This window comes from Pseudophryne corroboree, unplaced genomic scaffold, assembly GCF_028390025.1.
Source record: "Pseudophryne corroboree isolate aPseCor3 unplaced genomic scaffold, aPseCor3.hap2 scaffold_778, whole genome shotgun sequence".
NCBI lineage: Eukaryota > Metazoa > Chordata > Amphibia > Anura > Myobatrachidae > Pseudophryne > Pseudophryne corroboree.
The window spans coordinates 67,912-90,933 of record NW_026970357.1 but is presented as its reverse complement, the minus strand read 5'-3'; the positions used below and the strand labels follow the sequence as shown (position 1 = coordinate 90,933).

The window sequence follows — 23,022 nt, the reverse complement described above, 5'->3', positions numbered from 1 at the left end:
CTTCTTATCTACCCTACCTGATAGCTCTCAGCCGCCACTGGGACCAAGACCCAATCTATTAAGTCCCCCACTCCTTCTGTCCAAAATCCGTTTGCGCCGCTCACTCCGGGCACCGTTCACTGCCGCAGCCTAGTGACACCGCTGAAGCCACAGGCTGTATTCTGGGGCTAAGTGCACTCAGTCTTTCCTGCACGCTCCGGACTCCTGACTTGGAGGCGCTTTTGTCTCAGACGGGTGCACAGCTCCCACTACTGCTGGGGACAGAACGGGCTGCCCACAGTCACTGGAGCCCGGCGGTGGTATTGGGAAGTGAGATGGCTGCCAGTTTGGATCCTGGTGCCTGGCCATCGCATGCTTTGCCTTCTGCCTTCAATAAGGTGTAAAATTGATATAAGCCGCTAAATAAGTGTACTGATGGCTGGACCGGGGTCATTACACTAAATTGAAGCATTTGCCTGGAGGTGAAACTACCTTCTATTTATATGGTACCACTATAATCTACTTCCTTTCAGTCTACATGCAGAGCCCAGTATCAAGTATCGTCTGAGCACAGCTCATTACACTCTGATTACAACCTCACAGTATATTATTTTGTGGATTTATTCACTGAATATATTTAGCCATTTGTGTCTCTCTGTGCTGAGTACTTCACGTCTCTGATCACGCTGACCTCTAGTGGAATTTTTTGGTCATTACTGTGTTATTTGAGTTGCATTACATCATGTTTACTTGAAATTTTGGCTCGGATTACCCCATCAGCCCGACTAAGAATTTAATTTTGAACTAAGTAATCTTGATGTAACTTCCTGACAGTGTACTACTGCTCCATTTATTTATAGATTGTTTGTATTTTCCTATCTCTGAGAGGTCCGTCTCTTTGTAGCCAGCTTACAATACCTCCAAAAAAGGTTAAAAAGGTACCAAATCGGCCCCACCTGTCCATCTCTTTGGTACCTCGAATTCAGGTGGTCCTTCTGAGACTGCTACATCATCATCTGCTACTTCTTGCCAGATGCACAGCCCAGCTGTAATGGCTGAAGACTTCTTAAGACACTCTAGATGGTCCTGCTACTCTACGCTCCCTTCAGGAAGACATGGTCTCTATTTGTGATAAAGTCATTGATTTAGAAGACAGGTCTCGGAGAAATAATATCAGAATAATGGGCGTTATGGATTATGTTACAAATGCTGAGCTTTATGATTATGCCACGGTTCTCTTTTCAGAAACTTTCACTGAAGGCTTCTGCCGCAGACCTTCTTATTGATAGGATCCATAGACTCCCAAAGTCCAAACAGGCCCCTATCCAAGCACTGAGGGACACTCTGCTCAGGGTCCACTTTTTCACATTAAAGAATTCATTCTACGGGTTGCTTTGTATTCCTCGTCCATAACTTAGTGCCTGGATAATCTGCAGCTATTTCTGGATATTTCTACTGTGACGCTGGACAAAAGGCGTCTATTCCACCCAAGGAAATGTGCAATACAAATGGGGCTTTCCTACTAAGAATATTGTGATGCGAAACGGCGCCTTCACAGTGATACCTTCACCCGAGGATGGCCCTGCTATTCTGAAAAAGTGGGAAACTCCTGTTGACAGTCCTTCATGACACTTTACCTAAACCAATCCCGGAGGAGTTGTCTTCCGTCTTTAAGTAATATGCTAAAGGAGTAAGACTGTTGCAGACACTCAGAGTTTGTTTCCTACTATAACATGTGCCAACCGGGACTAAGTTACTGGACATGGATCTATTTTTGGGCCAGATTTATTTGCTCTTGTTATGGGTATAAAACATATATTTTTATCTTTACTTGCTGTGCTATTTAATTGCTATATGGTATATGGTCTGACATTCTTTCCACTGTTACGTTTCATAATACCTTTCTAGAATGTTTGGGTGTTCAGGCAAAGCATGACTGATCGTCTAACATCCTGTTGCCCTTATAAAGGTGTTGGTAGAACCTAAATTGGATATCAGGCCATGTTCCTGGCCTTTACCTTCTTTGGATACATTGGTTACATTGAGATATGATATTTCTTTGTACAGTTGTTACTATGATGATTAGATTTTGCCCTCTCGTATGGCTACTTGGGGTAGTCGGTGGGTTTTCCTTTTAGGCCAGACTGCCACCCTTTTCTACTTTTCTGTCACGGTTCCCTAGTGACGGAATCTCTAGCTCCTTTATGGACGCTATTTCTGTTTGTCTCCCATATTTGTTCCCTATTTTATTTTTCCTGCGATTTGATAGTTTGAAGTATGCACACGCCCTACAGACTCTATTGAACTTTACACAGATGATCCTAGATGTTTCATACCATGATCTGATCTCTCTCTATCACGGTGACGTTTCTAAGTCTTAATGTAAAAGGTCTCAATTCTCCCTGTAAGAGACACCTTACATTAAAATATTTCACTAACCAGAAAGTGGCGGTGGTAGCCATTCTGGAATCACATGTTCCATTGCACTCTCCCCCTCAGTTTACCAATAACTACCCAACATGCTATATCTCTTGTGGTGCTGGTAACACACATGACATAATGTGAGGGGGAGAGCAGGAGTATAATAGGGGCTGATGGCTCCTGATGTATGAGATGTTTGGAGGAGACTGGTCAGATCTCTGGGCTGGTAACACACAGTGACATGATGTGAGGGGGAGAGCAGGAGTATAATAGGTGCTGATGGCTCCTGATGTATGATATACACCAGAGAGTGTGGGAAGGAGACTTGTCAGATCTCTGGGCTGGTAACACACAGTGACATGTTGTGAGGGGGAGAGCAGGAGTATAATAGGGGCTGATGGCTCCTGATGTATGAGATACACCAGAGAGTGTGGTGAGGAGACTGGTCAGATCTCTGGGCTGGTAACACACAGTGACATGATGTGAGGGGGGAGAGCAGGAGTATAATAGGGGCTCATGGCTCCTGACTCCCTCACTGGGAAAATATATATTCCTCATTAGTTTGTACCGACAGAGGAGGGTGTAGGATAAGAGATTGCTGTAGTGACTGAGCAAGGAGAATATGTGACTCTTTTCTGTAATAAGTGTTTATTACTCACCTGTGCTGATATCTGTAGGGATCTCCTCCTCCTTACACTGCTGATCACCCCTCACATACGTCTCTTCTTCTCCCTCTGTATCTTCTGCCTTCAGATCAGTCACATACGTCTCTTCTTCTCCCTTTATATCTTCTGCCTTTATATCAGTCACATACGTCTCTTCTTTTCCCTCTGTATCTTCTATCTTAATGTCAGTGAGACATTCATCCTAAATAGCCCATAAAACAATATACATTAATAATAGTATATTAATAGTATAACAGTGTATAAGACACACACAACTCCTCTGCACATTATATAGTGACAGTCACTTTGTTATATTGGTGAGACCCTAAATCCCACCTACCTGATTCTCTTGTGGGGTCCTGTGATTCTCCTCTGTACAATCCTGGGAATACAGAGGACGGGGACATCTCTCTGGGGTATCTCTGTTACTGGGTCCATCTGTAGGAGACACACAGTGACTGAGTACAGTGTATATATGTGATTATCAGATGATGTGTGTATATAGGGGTCCCCATACCTGCTCTCCCCTGTACAATACATGACAGTCTACTCTTACCCAGTGATGTGAGGGGCCGGTGATTCTCCATCATCACGTACTTGTACAGACCCCTGTGTTCCTCTATATACTCCCCCTCCTGCATGGAGACATAGACAGTGACATCCTGACACCTTATAGGAACCTGACACACACAGTGATACAGTCATCACCCAGACACATCCCCCGGTGTTACTGTATAATGTCCCATTCGTCACCTCTCCAGTCATCACCCAGACACGTTCACTGGTGTTACTGTATAATGTCCCATTCCCAGCAGTCACCTCTCCAGTCATCACCCACACACATCCCCTGGTGTTACTGTATAATGCCCCATTCCCAGCAGTCACCTCTCCAGTCATCACCCAGACACGTCCCCTGGTGTTACTGTATAATGTCCCATTCCCAGCAGTCACCTCTCCAGTCATCACCCAGACACATCCCCTGGTGTTACTGTATAATATCCCATTCCCAGCAGTCACCTCTCCAGTCATCACCCAGTCACATCCCCTGGTGTTACTGTATAATGCCCCATTCCCAGCAGTCACCTCTCCAGTCATCACCCAGACACATCCCCTGGTGTTACTGTATAATGTCTCATTCCCAGCAGTCACCTCTCCAGTCATCACCCAGACACATCCCCTGGTGTTACTGTATAATGCCCCATTCCCAGCAGTCACCTCTCCAGTCATCACCCAGTCACATCCCCTGGTGTTACTGTATAATGGCCCTCATTCCGAGTTGATCGGTCGCAATGCGAATGTAGCAGAGTTACACACGCTAAGCCGCCGCCTACTGGGAGTGTATCTTAGCATCTTAAAAGTGCGACCGAAGTAATCGCAATATTGCGATCACAAACCTCGTAGCAGTTTTAGAGTAGCTTCAGACTTACTCTGCCTGTGCGATCAGTACAGTGCTTGTCGTTCCTGGTTGACGTCACAAACACACCCAGCGTTCGCCCAGGCACTCCCACCGTTTCTCCGGCCACTGCTGCGTTTTTTCCGGAAACGGTAGCGTTTTCAGCCACACGCCCCTAAAACGCAGTGTTTCCGCCCAGTAACACCCATTTCCTGTCAATCACACTACGATCGCCGAAGCGAAGAAAAAGCCGTGAGTAAAAATACTTTCTTCATAGCAAAATACCTTGGCGCAGGCGCAGTGCGAACATTGCGCATGCGTACTAAGCGGAATTTCACTGCGATGCGATGGGAAAAAAAGAGCGAACAACTCGGAATGAGGGCCAATGTTCCATTCCCAGCAGTCACCTCTCCAGTCATCACCCAGACACACCCCCTGGTGTTACTGTAAAATGCCCCATTCCCAGCAGTCACCTCTCCAGTCACCATCCAGACACGTCCCCTGGTGTTACTGTATAATGCCCCATTCCCAGCAGTCACCTCTCCAGTCATCACCCAGACACATCCCCTGGTGTTACTGTATAATGTCCCATTCCCAGCAGTCACCTCTCCAGTCATCATCCAGACACATCCCCTGGTGTTACTGTATAATGTCCCATTCCCAGCAGTCACCTCTCCATTCAGCAGCTGAATGATCTTGTTGGTGAGTTCCTGGATCTTCTGGTCACTGTGTCTCTCATGTACCAGTGAGTGAGGTGGAGGCACCGTGATGGGGCTCTGGGACCTGCTCAGTCCTCCTGTCACACGAGGATGGCTGCTGGGTGTCTCACGCTCACCAGATGTCTTCTTCACACCTCTGTGAAATGGGGGAGACATAAATATCACTGTAAATACGCCCAGATCCCCTCACCTCCACAGTCATGTCCCTGTATTATTACTACAGATAATAGGCTTTTGGTACTTACCAGATAAATCCTTTTCTTTGAATCCACAGGGGGCACTAGAGTACTCTTGGGATATGGACGGTGCGATAGCAGGGATAGGCACATTTAAAAATGTAAATGTGTAACTCTCCTTCCCTCTCCATACTCCCAAGACGCCTTAGTGTTTTTTTGTTGAGCTAAATAGGAGCGACAGAGAGGATGAACAACGGAGAATTACATATAACATTATAACATAACGGACAACTAAAAAATTGACATGACAATAGATAACAATCACATTAACATTTGAACAAGTCGGTGAAAATGTGTTACCATAAGAACTACTGAACTTACCACCAGCCAGGAGAAACTGCTCTGGGTGGGTGTCCAGTGCCCCCTGTGGGTGCAATGAAAAGGATCTATCTGGTAAGTACCAAAATCATATTTTCTTTTTCATCCACTAGGGGTCACTGGAGTACTTTTGGGACGTACCAAAGCTTCCCTCTGGGGCGGGAGAGCTGTTTGGCACCTGTAACAGTAGACGGCCAAAGCTAGAAGCTGGTGCCGCAGAATTATCAATCTGTCAGTATGAAATAGCAGATACGGTGGCTTGCATGACAAGGCACCAAATTGTGCAACACACCTTGCTGAAGCTAAGGCTAGGAGAAACACAGTTTTCCAAGTTATAAACTTAACATCCACGTGTTGCAAGGGTTCAAAACTTGACTGAATAAACATGCAAAACCAGATTCAAGACCCATGGAGCTGTAGGTGGAATGAATGGAGGCTGAACTCTAAGGACACCTTGCAGGAAATTGTGAACTGTTGGCAAAAGAGCCAAATGCCTTTGAAAGAAAACTGACAAGGCAGAGACCTGCACCGTTAGTGTCGCGAAACGTAATCCTCCATCTAACCCCGTCTGTAAAAAGAGCAAAAGATGGGATAACGTGAAAGAAGATGTCGGAAATATCCTAGCTTCACACCAACCTATATAAGCTCGCCAAATCCTGTGATAATGAGCTGCTGAAACTGGCTTCCTAGCACGTAACATGGTTGGTATAACCAACTGTGGAATGCCCTCTCGTGTTGAGAGTGGTCTCAACAGCCACCCTGTAAAACGCAGCCACGCTAAATCGGGGTAAAGGAACGACCCCTGCTGTAGTAGGTCTAGACGTAGCAGAATCAGCCAGGGATCATCTGCGAGTAGACCATGAAGATCCGAGAACCACACTCTCCGAGGCCAACGAGGCGCCACTAGTATGACGGTCGTGGACTCTCGTTTGATCCACTTTAGCAACTGAGGAAGCAGCGGAAATGGAAATAGATACACGAGGCTGTACGGCCACGCTATGGTGAGAGCATTCACTGCCACTGTCTTTGGATCTCTTGTTCTGGACACATAACTGTCTGATGATTATGGCGAGAAGCCATTAGATCCACCTTTGGGTAACTCTACCGCTGGACTAACATCTGGTACACTTCTGGATGTAAGGCCCATTCTCCTGGAGGAAAATCCTGACTACTGAGATAATCTTCTTTCCAGTTGTGCAGTCCTGGTATGAAGACCATCAACAATATCACGTGGAGATGTTCGGCCCAATTGAGGATTCGAGCAACTTCTCGCATGGCCATGCGACTTCGAGTCCCTCCTTGTTTGTTGATGTATGCGACTTCTGTCGCGTTGTCCGACTGAACCTGAACAGTCTGAAACAAGAGCAAGTGAACTGCCTGACGCAGAGCGTTGTAAATTGCCCTGAGTTCCAGGACACTGATTGACAGTAATCTTTCTCGGTCTAAACATAGACCCTGAAACTGACAATGTTGGACCACTGCTCCCCAACCTTTGAGACTTGCGTCCATCATCAGAATTATCCAATTCCAGGCTACAAACCTTTTTCCCGCAGTGAGATTGTGTATGTGGAGCCACAAGAGTAGTGATACTCTGGCCCTGGATACAAGCGCACCATCTGATGAATTTGTAGACGAGAGCCGGATCACTATGCGAGAAGATCCAGTTGAACGGGACGTGAGTGAAATCTTCCGAACTGGAGTGTTTTGAAAGATGCCCCCATCTGTCTCAACAGTCGAATGCATAAATGCACCGAGACTGTCCGTAGTTTGAGCACTAGCAGTACTAGATGATGAATAGCATGTACTTTCTGTTATGGCAGGTAAATGCGTTGATCCACCGTAATCAGAATCATTCCTAAAATTGAGTTCTTTGACACGGGACATGACTTGATTTTTTTTTTAAAGTTGACAATCCATCCGTACTGAACTAGTAGACTGTACAACAGTAAGGCATGTTTATGAAGTATTTGTTGAGACGAAGCCTTGATGAGAAGGTCATCTAAGTACGGAATGATTATCACTCCCAGGGATCTGAGATGAACTATCATCACAGACATCACCTTTGTGAATACCCGAGGCGCTTGTTGTACTGCAAACTTAAGTACGCCTGATGCGGTGGCCAAATTGGAATGTGTAAGTATGCATCCTTGAGATCCCGCAAAATCATGAATTGCTGTGGTTCTTGAATGTGTAGTAAGTAATGTACCGATTGAACCCCTTTAGGTTCCATATCTGTGTGACTGAGCCATCCGGCTTTGGTACTACAAAAAAAATTGGAATAAAACCCTTGACCTTGCTGGTGTACTGGAACCTGAACCAAAACTGCTGAATGTATGAGAGACTGATTAGCGGCCTGCAGACCTGCTCAAAAAACCGCATCGGTGGTAGACAATCAATCTCTATTTTGAAACCTTTGAAAACAAAATTGCGGATCCATCTGTCTGTGATGTCTGAAACCACGCAAAGTAAAACTTCTGAAGGTGTGCTCCCACAACTGAAGAGCCGAGATGGGCTGGAAGAACGTCATGCCACTGGCTCGTCAGCGGCCTTTGTGTCCTGACGACGGTTAGTGGTTTGTTGAAAACCACGTCCCTCTGCATGGTTGTTCCTCCAGCCCAGCATCGAAAGGACTGAGGTCTAAAAGATTTGAACGCTGGTCCAGCGCATTTCCTTTTAGGAACTGGTGCAGGCAATGGCAGGAAAACAGATTCTTCCCCTCCCCCGTTGACTGAGAATTCCATTTGTCCAATTCAGGACCAGATAACATCAGTGGAAGGCAACGCCTCTATTCCTCATTTTGACTCTGCCTCGGCCTGTCAAGAATTAAACCACAGCGTCTGTCGGGACGCAAGCCGAGAACAAACTTGTCCGACATCCAATGAAGCCGTACCTAAATACTCAACCAATTCACAAATGCGATCGGTAAGAAATATAAGCTGATCTGAGGAAAAACCTTGTTGTAGGCCTAACCTGAGCTGTTTCGCCATGCAACTACAGCCTTGTTAACCCAAACTCCAACTCAAACAGGTGTAAGCATCACCCCTGTTGCTGTATACATGGACTTTAGCATGGCCTCCAGCTTACTCTCCGAGGGGTCTTTAAGCGTAGCTGCACCTGGGACTGGAATAGTAAATTTTAGTGAAAGTTTAGAAACTGAAGACTCCACCGATGGTGATTTAGTTGTCATAGCCTGTGGGAAAAGATATTTAGACAGAAATCGTGTTGTCCCAGAAAAGTGTTTAACTGGATTTAGCCATGCTTCTATTAACTGCTTATTAAGAGATAGGAAAAACACACAGTCGCCCATAGTCTGCTAGCAATAAAACCTCATATGTTTCAGTACAACCTAGCAGCTGGCGTACCGCTCTAATGAGATCATCATAGCTCGGGCTATTAGTGACCTCACTATCTGACCCCTGACCCAATGCTGAGATATCAGACTGATTGAATCGTCAGAATGTAATTATGAGACAAACGATGACCATTCTTAGAAATTGAACTATACATGGACTTTGTAACCCAGCAAAGTTCTAGAAACATCCTGAGCCCACATTGGCTGCTCACACGGTTTTATCCGCGAATCAGACTTAGCCGCCTCCCTGTCTTTTCGTGCAGTGGACAACTCTGACTGCAAATCAGGCATTCTCACAGTTATCACAGACAAGCTGCTGTTTCTCATATTGTCATGCAGACAGACAATAATACAGTGAGACAACGTCCGCACAACTCAGTGATAATAACTGTAGTGTCTATAATACCGCGTGCACCGCACTGTCTTATAGAGGAAATCTATGATGGTCACTGTGCCACCTACTAAACACCCCTGCCCCCTCCAGTGGCCGTGTGTTGTAGGACTGACATATTGCTGTAGGAAGAAGCGGGAAGTAGGTGTGTAACCTTTGTGTGAAAATGGCGTCCCAGCATGTGCATCTGACTATAACCTATGTACCCCCAAAAGCACTTATAACCTAGGCCTAATAGCCTGTTATGTCCCTTATATCCCTGGCCACCATCCCTTATATTTAGGGGGAACCGCTGAACTAGGGACCGCCATGACCTCCCCCAATGCTTAAAGCAGTGAGCCGCGCCTAGCTTCTTCCACCCCATCCCCCCCACCCCGCATTGTATACCGTGCGCCAGCTATGAGTGACGGCACCCTGCAGCAGCCTCAGCTACCCACCGTGGTCTTTGCGCTGGTGGAAGCCGGAGAGCGGGTAGATGTGTAATGTGACGGGCGTCCAGCGGCGGCAGTGTGATCTGTCTGCTGCTGCGAGCCGCGCTGCCGGGAGCCGCTTCTCTGGAGCAGTGAGGTGTAGCCTGACAGGTGCCCAGCGGCAGCATTATTTGGCCACTGCTGGAAGCCGCTTCCCACTTGTCTAGAGGGGCAGATTGTAGAGGCCAGCAGCAGCGCTGTTTGGAGCTGCGCTGCCGGGGAGCGGGCAGGTGTGGAGCGACACAGGCGCCCAGTGGCAGTATGTGTCTGACCGCTGGTGGGAGCCGGGAAGAGGGGGAGTCTGATCCAGTAAAGCTATACCTTAGTAAGCAGCTTGTGGAAAACACGTTTCCCGCACATGGAGGGGCGGCAGCAGGAGCTGACTGCCCCACTATCACAGCAACAAACAGGCCCAATGGGGTGGCGGCATAAGCTGACCACCCGCTCCTTACCTCAGTGTAATGGGGAGGCTCCGACGTGGCTTCTCTCTAAGCTCCGTCCAGCTCCTGCAGCCATGTCTGAATCAGCTAACGCTGATGAAGGTCTATAGCGGGTCTTCTCTGTCTAAGCACCAACAAGCCTTCGCTGCACAACAGCAGCACACACTCACGGACCCACGCTTCTTAATAAGCTGGGAAGGGAGTGTGATTGATACAAAAAAAAAATATTTAGAAAAATTAAAAGTAAACCCTGGAATGACTCCAGGATGCAACCTTCCCTGGTGAAGGCACAAAAAACACTGAGGCATCTTGGGAGTATGGAGGGGGGAAGAGGGTTACACATTTAAATATTTAAATGTGCCTATCCCTGCTATCGCACTGTCCATATCCCAAGAGTACTACAGTGCCCCCTAGTGGATGAAAAATAAATAAGTGATGTCACTGTGACACTCCCAGATCCCCTAACCTCCCCAGTCATGTCCCTGTATTATTACTATAGATACAAGTGATTTCACTGTGAAGCTCCCAGATCTCCTCACCTCGCCCTCACGTCCCTGTATTATTACTATAGATATGTGATGTTACTGTGATGCTCCCAGATCACCCTCACCTCCCCAGTCATGTCCCTGTATTATTACTATAGATACAAGTGATTTCACTGTGAAGCTCCCAGATCTCCTCACCTCGCCCTCACGTCCCTGTATTATTACTATAGATATGTGATGTTACTGTGATGCTCCCAGATCACTCACCTCCCCAGTCATGTCCCTGTATTATTACTACAGATATAAGTGACGTCACTATGACACCCCCAGATCCCCTCACCTCCCCAGTCATGTCCCTGTATTATTACTATAGCTATTAGTGATGTCACTGTGAAACTCCCAGATCCCCTCACTTCCCCAGTCATGTCCCTGTATTTATTACTATAGATATTTGATGTCACTGTAACACTCCCAGACCCCCTCACCCCCCAGTCATGTCCCTGTATTATTATTATTATAATTATTATTTAAGAAATAAGTGATGTCACTATGATGCTCCCAGATCCCCTTACCTCTACAGTCATGTCCCTGTTTTATTAGTGGAGATATAAGTGATGTCACTGTGATGCTCTCAGATCCCCTCACCTTCCCAGTCATGTCCCTATATTCTTACTAGAGACATACGTGGTGTCAATGTGACGCTCCCAGATCCCCTTACCTCTCCAGTCACGTCCCTGTATTATTAGTAGAGATATGTGATGTCACTCTGATGCTCCCAGATCCCCTCACCTCCCCAGTCATGTCCCTATATTAATACTATAGATATAAGTGATGTCACTGTGACATTTCCAGATTCCCATACCTCCCCAGTCATGTCCCATTATTATTACTATAGATATAAGTGACGTCATTGTTATGCTCTCATATACCCTCACCTCTCCAGTCATGTCCCTGTATTATTTTTATAGATATGTGAAATCACTGTGACATTCCAAGATCCCCTCATTTCCCAGTCATGTCCCTTTATTATTACTATAGATGTAAGTGATGTCACTGATGTCCTCACCTTCCCAGTCATGTCCCTGTATTATTACTATAGATATTAGTGATGTCACTGTGACACTACCAGATCCCCTCACTTCCCCAGTCATGTCCCTGTAATATTACTATAGATATGTAATGTAACTGTAACACTCCCAGACCCCATCACCCCCCAGTCATGTCCCTGTATTATTATTATTATTATTAAACATATAAATGATGTCACTGTGATGTTCTCATATCCCCTCACCCCCCCAATCATGTCCCTGTATTATTACTATAGATATAAGTGATGTCACTGTGACTTTCCCAGACCTCCTCACCTCCCCATTCATGACCTTGTATAATTACTATAGCTATAAGTGATATCACTGTGATGTTCCCAGACCCCTTCACCCCCCAGTCATGTCCCTGAATTATTATTACAATTATAAATATAAGTAATGTCACTATGATGCTCCCAGATCCCCTCACCTCCCCAGTCATGTCCCTGTATTATTAGTATAGATATAAGTAATGTAAATCTGACGCTTCCCCATCCCCCTCACTTCCCCAGTCATGTCCCTTTATTATTGCTATAGATAAGTGATGTAACTGTGACGCTCCCAGACCACCTCACCTCCCCAGTCATGCCCCTGTATTATTACTATAGAAACATAGAATTTGACGGCAGATAAGAACCACTTGGCCCATCTAGTCTGCCCCTTTTTTTTAATCCTTTAGGTAATCTCAACCCTTTTTGAACCTTAATTCTTTGTAAGGATATCCTTATGTCTATCTCATGCATGTTTAAATTGCTCTACAGTCTTAGTCTCTACCACCTCTGATGGGAGACTATTCCACTTATCCACTACCCTTTCTGTGAAGTAATTTTTCCTTAAATTTCCCCTGAACTTTAAGGAAAAATTACTTATAGATATGAGTGATGTCACTGTGACATCATTACCACTCCCAATGTATAATAATAATAATAATAATAATAATAATAATAATAATAATACCAGGACACCACAAGCTGCTGTCCCTGTATAATAATAACCATACACAAAAACCTGCTCCCCCCGTATTATACTAATTACAACAGGACACCCCATTCTGCTCTCCCTTTACAGTAATAATAAAATGACACCACAGGCTGCTCCCTCTGCAAAATAATAATAATAATAATAATAATAATAATAGGACACAACAGGCTTTTCCCAATGTATAATAATAATAATAAAAATAAAAGGAAACCACAGGCTGCTTCTCCTGTATAATAATAATAATAATAATAACAACAACAGGACACCACAGGCCGCTCCCTTCTGTATACTAATAATAACAGGACACCACAGCCTGCTGCCCCTGTATAATAATAATAATAAGTGGACACCAATAGCTACTCCTTTATAATATTAATAATAGGACAACAAAGGCTGCTCCTCCTGTATAATAATAATAATAATAATAATAATAATAACAACAACAACAACAGGACACCACAGGCTACTCCCCCTATTGAAATAATAATAATTCTTCCTCTGTATAATATTAACAGGGCACCACAGGCTGCTCCTACTGTATAATAATAATAACTGAACACCACAGGCTGCTCCCTCTGTATAACAATAACAGGACACGACAGGCTGCTCCTCCTGTATAATAATAATAATAACAGGACACCACAGGCTGCTCCCTCTGTATAACAATAACAGGACACGACAGGCTGCTCCTCCTGTATAATAATAATATCAGGACACCACAGGCTGCTCCCTCTGTATAACAACAGGACACGACAGGCTGCTCCTCCTGTATAATTATAATAACATCAGGACACCACAGGCTGCTCCACCTGTAGAGCAGGATGCCATAGGCTGCTCCTCCTGTCTATTATGACAACACATGATGCTACCCCTGTATATTATTGCAACACAGGCTGCTCCCCCTGTATATTATGACAACACAGGCCACTCCCCCTGTATACTATGACAGCACAAGATGTTACCCCTGTATATTATGACAACACAGGCTGCTCCCCCTGTATATTATGACAACACAGGCCACTCCCCCTGTATACTATGACAACACAGGCCACTCCCCCTGTATACTATGACAACACAGGCCACTCTCCTGTATACTATGACAGCAGAGGATGCTACCTCTGTATACTATGACAACACAGGCCACTCCTCCTGTATACTATGACAACACAGGATGCTACCCCTGTATATTATGACAACACAGGCCGCTCCCCCTGTATACTATGACAGCACAGGATGCTATCCCTGTATATTATGACAACACAGGATGCTCCTCCTGTATATTATGACAACACAGGTTGCTCCTCCTGTATAATATGACAACACAGGTCGCTCCCCCTGTACAGCACAATGCCACAGGACACAACACCTGTAATGTCCCGGGTATAGAATTACGGTAAGGGTGGGTTCTGCGCCACCTGTATTACGGTAACAGCGGGGTCTGCGCCACATGTATTACTGTAATGGCGGGGTCTGCGCCACCTGTATTACGGTAACGGCGGGGTCTGCGTCACCTGTATTACGGTAACAGCGGGGTCTGCGCCACATGTATTACTGTAATGGCGGGGTCTGCGCCACCTGTATTACGGTAACGGCGGGGTCTGCGTCACCTGCATTACGGTAACGGCGGGGTCTGCACCACCTGTATTACGGTAACGGCGGGGTCTGCGCAACCTGTATTACAGTAATGGCGGGGTCTGCGCCACCTGTATTACGGTAACGGCTGTGTCTGCGCCAACTCTATTACGGTAACGGTGGGTATGCGCCACCTGTATTACGGTAACGGCGGGATCTGCGCGACATGTATTACGGTAATGGCGGGATCTGCGACACCTGTATTACGGTAACGGCGGGGTCTGCGCGACCTGTATTACGGTAACGGCGGGGTCTGCGTCACCTGTATTACGGTAACGGCGGGGTCTGCGCCCCCTGTATTACGGTAACAGCAGGGTCTGCGCCACCTGTATTACGGTAACGGCGGGGTCTGCTCCACCTGTATCACGGTAACGGCGGGGTCTGCGCCACCTGTATTACGGTAACAGCAGGGTCTGCGCCACCTGTATTACGGTAACGGCGGGGTCTGCGCCACCTGTATTACGGTAACGGCGGGGTCTGCGCCACCTGTATTACGGTAACGGCGGGGTCTGCGCCACCTGTATTACAGTAACAGGACACTAGAGTGTCAGCCATCTGTACAGGGATAATGCAGCACCAGAGGCTGCTCCAGCTGCACTATAACAAGGCACCAGAGGCTGCTCCCCCTGTAGTACAGAACCTGACACCAGAGCTGCTCAGCCTATAGAATAATAATAATAATATCATTACCTGCTGCCAGACACAGCAATGGCTGCTCTCTGCTCCTGCTGCCTTGTGGGAATGATAGAAGGAAGGCGGAGCTCAGACCAGGGGAAAATGGCCGCCGCTCCTGACGTCACTACACGGCCAGGAAACCTATTGCTGCTGCCGGACTGGTCTACAAGAAAATGGCCGCCGGCCTCCTGCACTGAGGACATGTATGTTAATATTCATTAGCAGAGAGCGGGGCTGTGGGCGGGTTGAAGGAGGGGAGAGGCCAGTAACCAATAAGCAGCCTGTGCCAATCATGCCCTACTTCCGGACTGTGCGTTCCAGCTTACTTCCGTATTGTGCGGTCCACATACAGGAAGTGAGTTTTCATCGACTGTTGCAGCCACCCAGTGTCCGTGGAGATCAGGTAATGGCGTCTTACTATACAGGGGGAGCAGCCTGTGGTGTCCTGTTATTATTATACAGGGGGAGTAGCCTGTGGTGTCCTGTTATTAATATTATACAGGGAAGCAGCCTGTGGTGTCCTGTTATTATTACTATACAGGGGGTATACAAGTGGGCTAAGGGACCTTTTCCATTTGGGGGAGGAGCTACGACAGCGGGATAGTTCCTCTACTGTCCACGCCACCAACTATTACCTTTAGTAATTTCGGGTACCCTGTTCGCCCGTAGCTCCTCCCCTGGCGACGTAGATATAGAACCAACCCTATACAGGGGGAGCAGTCTGTGGTGTCCTGTTATTATTACTATACAGGGGGAGCAGCCTGTGGTGTCCTGTTGTTATTATTATTATTATTATTATACAGGGGGAGCGGCCTAAGGTGTCCTGTTGTTGTTGTTGTTATTATTATACAGGGGGAGCAGCATGTGGTGCCCTGTTATTATTATACAGAGGGAGCGGCCTGTGGTGTCCTGTTGTTATTATTATACAGAGGGAGCAGCCTGTGGTGTCCTGTTATTATTATTATTATTATTATTATTATTATAATACAGGGGGAGCGGCCTAAGGTGTCCTGTTGTTGTTATTATTATTATTATTATACAGAGGGAGCAGCCTGTGGTGTCCTGTTATTGTTATTATACAGGGGGAGCAGCCTGTGGTGTCCTGTTGTTATTATTTTTATACATGGGGAGTGGCCTGTGGTGCCCTGTTGTTATTACTGTTATACAGAGGGAGCAGATGTTTGTGTACGGTTATTATTATACAGGAACAGCAGCTTGTGGTGTCCTGGTGTTATTATTATACATTGTGAGTGGTGGTGATGTCCTACAGTACTGGATGAATGGCCTGAGGTGTCCTGCTTTTAAAGACATCTGTTATTATTATTATTTTTATACTGGGGTGCAGCCTTTAGTGTCATTATTATAAAATGTATTAAATGTAATTGTGGGGATTGAAAATATTGCTCAGTATGAAGCAAATGTATATCACACACCTGGGAGTGTCACAGTGACATCACTTATATCTATAGTTATAATACAGGTACATGACTGGGGAGGTGAGGGGGATCTGGGAGCGTCACAGTGGCATCACTTATATCTATAGTAATAATACAGAGACATGACTGGGGAGGTGAGGGGATCTGGGAGCGTCACAGTGGCATTACTTATATCTGTAGTAATAATACAGAGACAAGACTGGGGAGGTGAGAGGATCTGCGGTTGTCACAGTGAGATCACTTATATCTATAGTAATAATATAGGGACATGACTGACGAGGTGAGGGGATCTCGGAGCGTCACAGTGACATCACATATCTTTAGTAATGTAACTCCTCCTTACCTGGGTGTACAGTGTATATGTGCAATGTGCCTCCACCCAAGCTATGTAGAGCCCAATACTCTAATCGCTTAGGAAATAACCTACCCCTGCCTATAACATTAGTATGTGATGTAAGCAGATAGGACTATGCACATTTACCTATCGTACCTTTCCTTTGTGATTTCAGGCTCTTCCACAGATACGGAGACAGTTCCACCCTTAAGTATACTAGTTTTAATATGTAAGAAGTTATAGGCCACCTTATACAGTTATATCATATAATACTCAAACCATGAACCGTTCTTCTAATATACCCCACCTATACATAATAATATACCCCACCTATACATAATAATATACCCCACCTATACATAATAATATACTCCACCTATACATAATAATATACCCCACCTATACATAATAATATACCCCACCTATACATAATAATATACCCCACCTATACATAAGGTAATGCATGCAATACAGAGCATACGATTCCATAAGAAAGTTGTGGGGCTGCGTTTGAAAAACCACCCGGGTTCTCTTACTATAATCGTGCACGGTTGGGGCCCTTTCGTGTCTGTGTATAAGAAGTACTGTGGGTTATATGGGTATACACTTGGAGCAATTGTCCTCATGATTGTTGAGCAATGCCTACTTTACGGCAATGAATAGCATGGTTTCCATGGAAGTTCTAATTGTAGCGCTCCTAGACAACCTGAAACAGGAAGGTAGTACGTGGAGCTCTCCACCCTGGAATCCCTGACACCCGTGGTCTACTCGTTACATATAGTGGGGTGATGATCTGTGTTACCTGTCCCAGTATAAGCATAGCCCCACTGTAGATCCATGGGTGTGGCTCCAGAACATACAGAAGTCCCGGTTATTGGGACCTGTCTCTGATAGGTAAGGGGTGCTTAGTCTCTGTAATGTATAATTTCCAAGTTTAGGTGACCCTGCGCCCTCTCCGAGCTGCTTTCATCATTATACACCCCGCACTCTATGACTGCTACCCTGCTGGTCATTATCTAATGGATATGGAGTCTCTAGAGGTGCTATTTATACTCCTCAGATCCACCGATGCTGCTGGTCCCTGTGCTAGGTGTGGTACTTTAATAGTTAAAGGATGATAGGGAAGTATGCAGATTAGCAGGATTTATATGGGGGCATCCTGCACTTACAGTGATAGTGTGCCCGGTCTGGACCTCCCCCCGACTCCGCCTCCACCAACAACCGGGCTCTTCCTGTCTTCCTGCGGGTTGGATGGGATGAGGTGCACAGCTCTGCCTCGGGGGGAGGGGGGGAACTGTCTGCTACTGCTGGACTCCTGGTAGCTGCTGCCCGAACTGCGATCTCCTTCCATGTACTAGCCTGCCCCGCCAGCGCTCCGCCTCCCAGCACTCTCGGTGACAACCAGGCAACGGGACGTCCCTGCTCGGCGTCCACCAGGGGAAATTAACACAGCGCTTCTCACCCACAGCGGAAGACATCCAATTCCTTTCCCTCACAGGGGCTCTCTCACTCGCAGGGAACCGCCTTCCTGTAAGCTCCCTTGTCTCAGCCGCCAGCCTTTTTCTCTCCCCTTAGTCAGCCCACCAACAAAACCGCCACTACACGCGCCCAGCCACCTCTCTCAGCACACGGGACCTCTGGAAGCTTCTCCGTGATCTCCCCCGCACTGCGCGCTTACCAGAGTCCCCTCACCTTCAGCAGGCACAGAATAATAACATGCATAAACACTATACATTATTGGATCACTAGAAAGATCCAAGTTATTATCACATATATGGTATACATCAGTTGGCAGCATCTCTATTACCTTATAGATCTACACATTCATTAATTGATTTGCCCCCTCATAGTGTCCCAAGGCCTTCAAATGACTAGAGTACTACAGTAATAATACAGGGACATGACTGGGGAGGTGAGGGGATCTGGGAGCATCACAATAACGTCACTTCTATCTATAGTAATAATGCAGGGACATAACTGGGGAGGTGAGGGCTCTGGGAGCATCACAGTGACATCACTTATATCTATAGTAATAATACAGGGACATGACTCGGGAGGTGAGGGGATCTGGGAGCGTCACAATAACGTCACTTCTATCTATAGTAATAATACAGGGACATGACTGGGGTCTGAGGAGACTTGGGAGTACAGTAACACCAGGATATGTGTCTGGGTGATGACTGGAGAGGTGACTGCTGGGAATGGGACATAATACAGTAACACCAGGGGATGTGTCTGGGTGATGACTGTATCACTGTGTGTGTCAGGTTCCTATAAGACAGAGCTGGCCAAACTAGTCCTCGAGATCTACCAACAGTTCACATTTTCCAGACCACCTAGCTGGTGCACAGGTGTAGTCATTACTAATTAAGATGTGCTGAATTCATTCCTAACTGACAATTCTACAGATCTCCAGGAGGCCTGGAAAACATGAACTGTTGGTAGATCTCGAGGACCGGTTTGGCCAGCCCTGCTATAAGGTGTCAGGATGTCACTGTCTATGTCTCCATGCAGGAGGAGGAGTATATAGAGGAACACAGGGGTCTGTATGAGGACGTGATGATGGAGAATCACCGGCCCCTCACATCACTGGGTAAGAGAAGACTGTCATGTATTGTACAGGGAAGAGCAGGTATGGGGGCCCCTATATACACAAATCATCTGATAATCACATATATACATTGTACTCAGTCACTGTGTGTCTCCTACAGATGGGCCCAGTAACAGAGATACCCCAGAGAGATGTCCCCGTCCTCTGTATTCCCAGGATTGTACAGAGGAGAATCACAGGATCCCACAGGAGGATCAGGTAGGTGGGCTATAGGTTCTCCCCAATAAACCTAAGTGACTGTCACTATATGATCTGTAGAGGATTTGTGTGTCTTATACACTGATATTATACTGTTTCACCTCAGTTTAATCAAACAGTATGCAAATGTCATTGTATTTTTTGGGTTATTTAGGTAGAACGTCTTTCTCGTATAAAGGCAGAAGATATAGAGGAAGAAGAAGAAACGTATGTGACTGATATTAAGGTAGAAGATACAGAGGGAGAAGAAGAGACGTATGTGACTTATATGAAGACAGAAGATATAGAGGGAGAAGAAGAGACGTATGTGACTGATATAAAGGCAGAAGATATAGAGGGAGAAGAAGAGACGTATGTGACTGATATAAAGGCAGAAGATATAGAGGGAGAAGAAGAGACGTATGTGACTGATATAAAGGCAGAAGATATAGAGGGAGAAGAAGAGACGTATGTGACTGATATAAAGGCAGAAAGTATAGAGGGAGAAGAAGAAACGTATGTGAGGGGTGATCAGCAGTGTAAGGAGGAGGAGATCCCTACAGATATCAGCACAGGTGAGTAATAAACACTTATTACAGATAAGAGTCACATATTCTCCTTGCTCAGTCACTACAGCAATCTCTTATACTACACCCTCCTCTGTCAGTACAAACTAATGAGGAATATGTATTTTCCCAGTGGGGGAGTCAGGAGCCATCAGCCCCTATTATACTCCTGCTCGCCCCCTCACATCATGTCACTGTGTGTTACCAGCCCAGAGATCTGACCAGTCTCCTCCCCACACTCTCTGGTGTATCTCATACATCAGGAGCCATCAGCACCTTTTATACTCCTGCTCTCCTCCTCACATCATGTCACTGTGTGTTACCAGCCCAGAGATCTGACCACTCTCCTCCCCACACTCTCTGGTGTATCTCGTACATCAGCAGCCATCAGCCCCTATTATACTCCTGCTCCTCCCTCACATCATGTCACTGTGTGTTACCAGCCCAGAGATCTGACCAGTCTCCTCCTCACACTCTCTGGTGTATCTCATACATCAGGAGCCATCAGCCCCTATTATACTTCTGCTCTCCTCCTCACATCATGTCACTGTGTGTTACCAGCTTAGAGATCTGACCAGTTTCCTCCCCACACTCTCTGGTGTATCTCATACATCAGGAGCCATCAGCCTCTATTATTCTCCTTCTCTCCCCCTCACATCATGTCACTGTGTGGTACCAGCCCAGAGATCTGACCAGTCTCCTCCCCACACTCTCTGGTGTATCTCATACATCAGGAGCCATCAGCCCCTATTATACTCCTGCTCTCCCCTCACATCATGTCACTGTGTGTTACCAGCCCAGAGATCTGACCAGTCTCCTCCCCACACTCTCTGGTGTATCTCATACATCAGGAGCCATCAGCCCCTATTATACTCCTGCTCTCCCCCTCACATCATGTCACTGTGTGTTACCAGCCCAGAGATCTGACCAGTCTCCTCCCCACACTCTCTGGTGTATCTCATACATCAGGAGCCATCAGCCCCTATTATACTCCTGCTGTCCCCCTCACATCATGTCACTGTGTGTTACCAGCCCAGAGATCTGACCAGTCTTCTCTCCAGTCTCTCTGGTGTATCTCATACATCAGGAGCCATCAGCCCCTATTATACTCCTGCTCTCCCCCTCACATCATGTCACTGTGTGCTACCAGCCCAGAGACCTGACCAGTCTCCTCCCCACACTCTCTGGTGTATCTCATACATCAGGAGCCATCAGCCCCTATTATTCTCCTGCTCTCCCCCTCACATCATGTCACTGTGTGTTACCAGCCCAGAGATCTGACCAGTCTCCTCCCCACACTCTCTGGTGTATCTCATACATCAGGAGACATCAGCCCCTATTATACTCCTGCTCTCCCCCTCACATCATGTCACTGTGTGTTACCAGCCCAGAGATCTGACCAGTCTCCTCCCCACACTCTCTGCTGTATCTCATACATCAGGAGCCATCAGCCCCTATTATACTCCTGCTCTCCCCCTCACATCATGTCACTGTGTTACCAGCCCAGAGATCTAGCCAGTCTCCTCCCCACACTCTCTGGTGTATCTCATACATCAGGACCCATCAGTCCCTATTATTCTCCTGCTCTCCCCCTCACATCATGTCACTGTGTGTTACCAGCCCAGAGATCTGACCAGTCTCCTCTCCACACTCTCTGGTGTATCTCATACATCAGGAGCCATAAGCCCTTATTATGCACCTGCTCTCCCCCTCACATCATGTCACTGTGTGTTACCAGCCCAGAGATCTGACCAGTCTCCTCCCCACACTCTCTGGTGTATCTCATACATCAGGAGCCATCAGCCCCTATTATACTCCTGCTCTCTCCCACACATCATGTCACTGTGTGTTACCAGCCCAGAGATCTGACCAGTCTCCTCCCCACACTCTCTGGTGTATCTTATACATCAGGAGCCATCAGCCCCTATTATAATCCTGCTCTCCCCCTCACATCATGTCACTGTGTGTCACCAGCCCAGAGATCTGACCAGTCTCCTCCCCACACTTTCTGGTGTATATCATACATCAGGATCCATCAGCCCCTATTATTCTCCTGCTCTCCCCCTCACATCATGTCACTGTGTGTTACCAGCCCAGAGATCTGACCAGTCTCCTCCCCACACTCTCTGGTGTATCTCATACATCAGGAGCCATCATCCCCTATTACACTCCTGCTCTCCCCTCACATCATGTCACTGTGTGTTACCAGCCCAGAGATCTGACCAGTCTCCTCCCCACACTCTCTGGTGTATCTCATACATCAGGAGCCATCAGCCCCTATTATACTCCTGCTCTCCTCCTCACATCATGTCACTGTGTGTTACCAGCCCAGAGATCTGACCAGTCTCCTCCCCACACTCTCTGGTGTATCTCGTACATCAGGAGCCATCAGCCCCTATTATACTCCTTCTCTCCCCCTCACATCATGTCACTGTGTGGTACCTATGTTTTCACCTGCACGGTTCACAGTAGTATCCACAGGATATACATTGGGATATGAGGTATCGTCAGCGGATTGGCAGTAATGATCAAAAGGTTTCGGCCTCCCAGAATGCAACAGGCCAGTCTCCTATATCCCGCCTCCTGGCTCAGGGAATTCAGTTTTCTCTGACGTCCTAGTGGATGCTGGGACTTCCGTAAGGACCATGGGGAATAG

The 23,022-nt window shown here is 46.6% G+C and overlaps 2 protein-coding genes across 3 annotated transcripts in view; one reads left to right on the top strand and one right to left on the bottom strand.

The window, feature by feature from the left end:
• LOC135040896 (gastrula zinc finger protein XlCGF57.1-like) overlaps positions 1 to 15,298 on the bottom strand; it is a 223,327-nt gene extending 208,029 nt beyond the window's left edge. For both annotated transcript variants that reach the window (XM_063954882.1, XM_063954881.1), the window contains exons 1-5: positions 15,258 to 15,298; positions 5,130 to 5,313; positions 3,622 to 3,700; positions 3,406 to 3,503; positions 3,060 to 3,267 (exon numbers count right to left, since the gene is read on the bottom strand). In XM_063954882.1, the coding sequence (XP_063810952.1) occupies positions 3,060 to 3,267; positions 3,406 to 3,503; positions 3,622 to 3,655 (340 nt within the window). In that variant the 5' untranslated portion in view covers positions 3,656 to 3,700; positions 5,130 to 5,313; positions 15,258 to 15,298. The remainder of the gene's footprint in view (positions 1 to 3,059; positions 3,268 to 3,405; positions 3,504 to 3,621; positions 3,701 to 5,129; positions 5,314 to 15,257) is intronic.
• The window catches only part of LOC135040897 (zinc finger protein 260-like), a 75,166-nt gene continuing 62,017 nt past the window's right edge, over positions 9,874 to 23,022 (top strand). The window contains exon 1 of the mRNA XM_063954884.1: positions 9,874 to 9,953. Within this exon, the coding sequence (XP_063810954.1) occupies positions 9,874 to 9,953 (80 nt within the window). The remainder of the gene's footprint in view (positions 9,954 to 23,022) is intronic.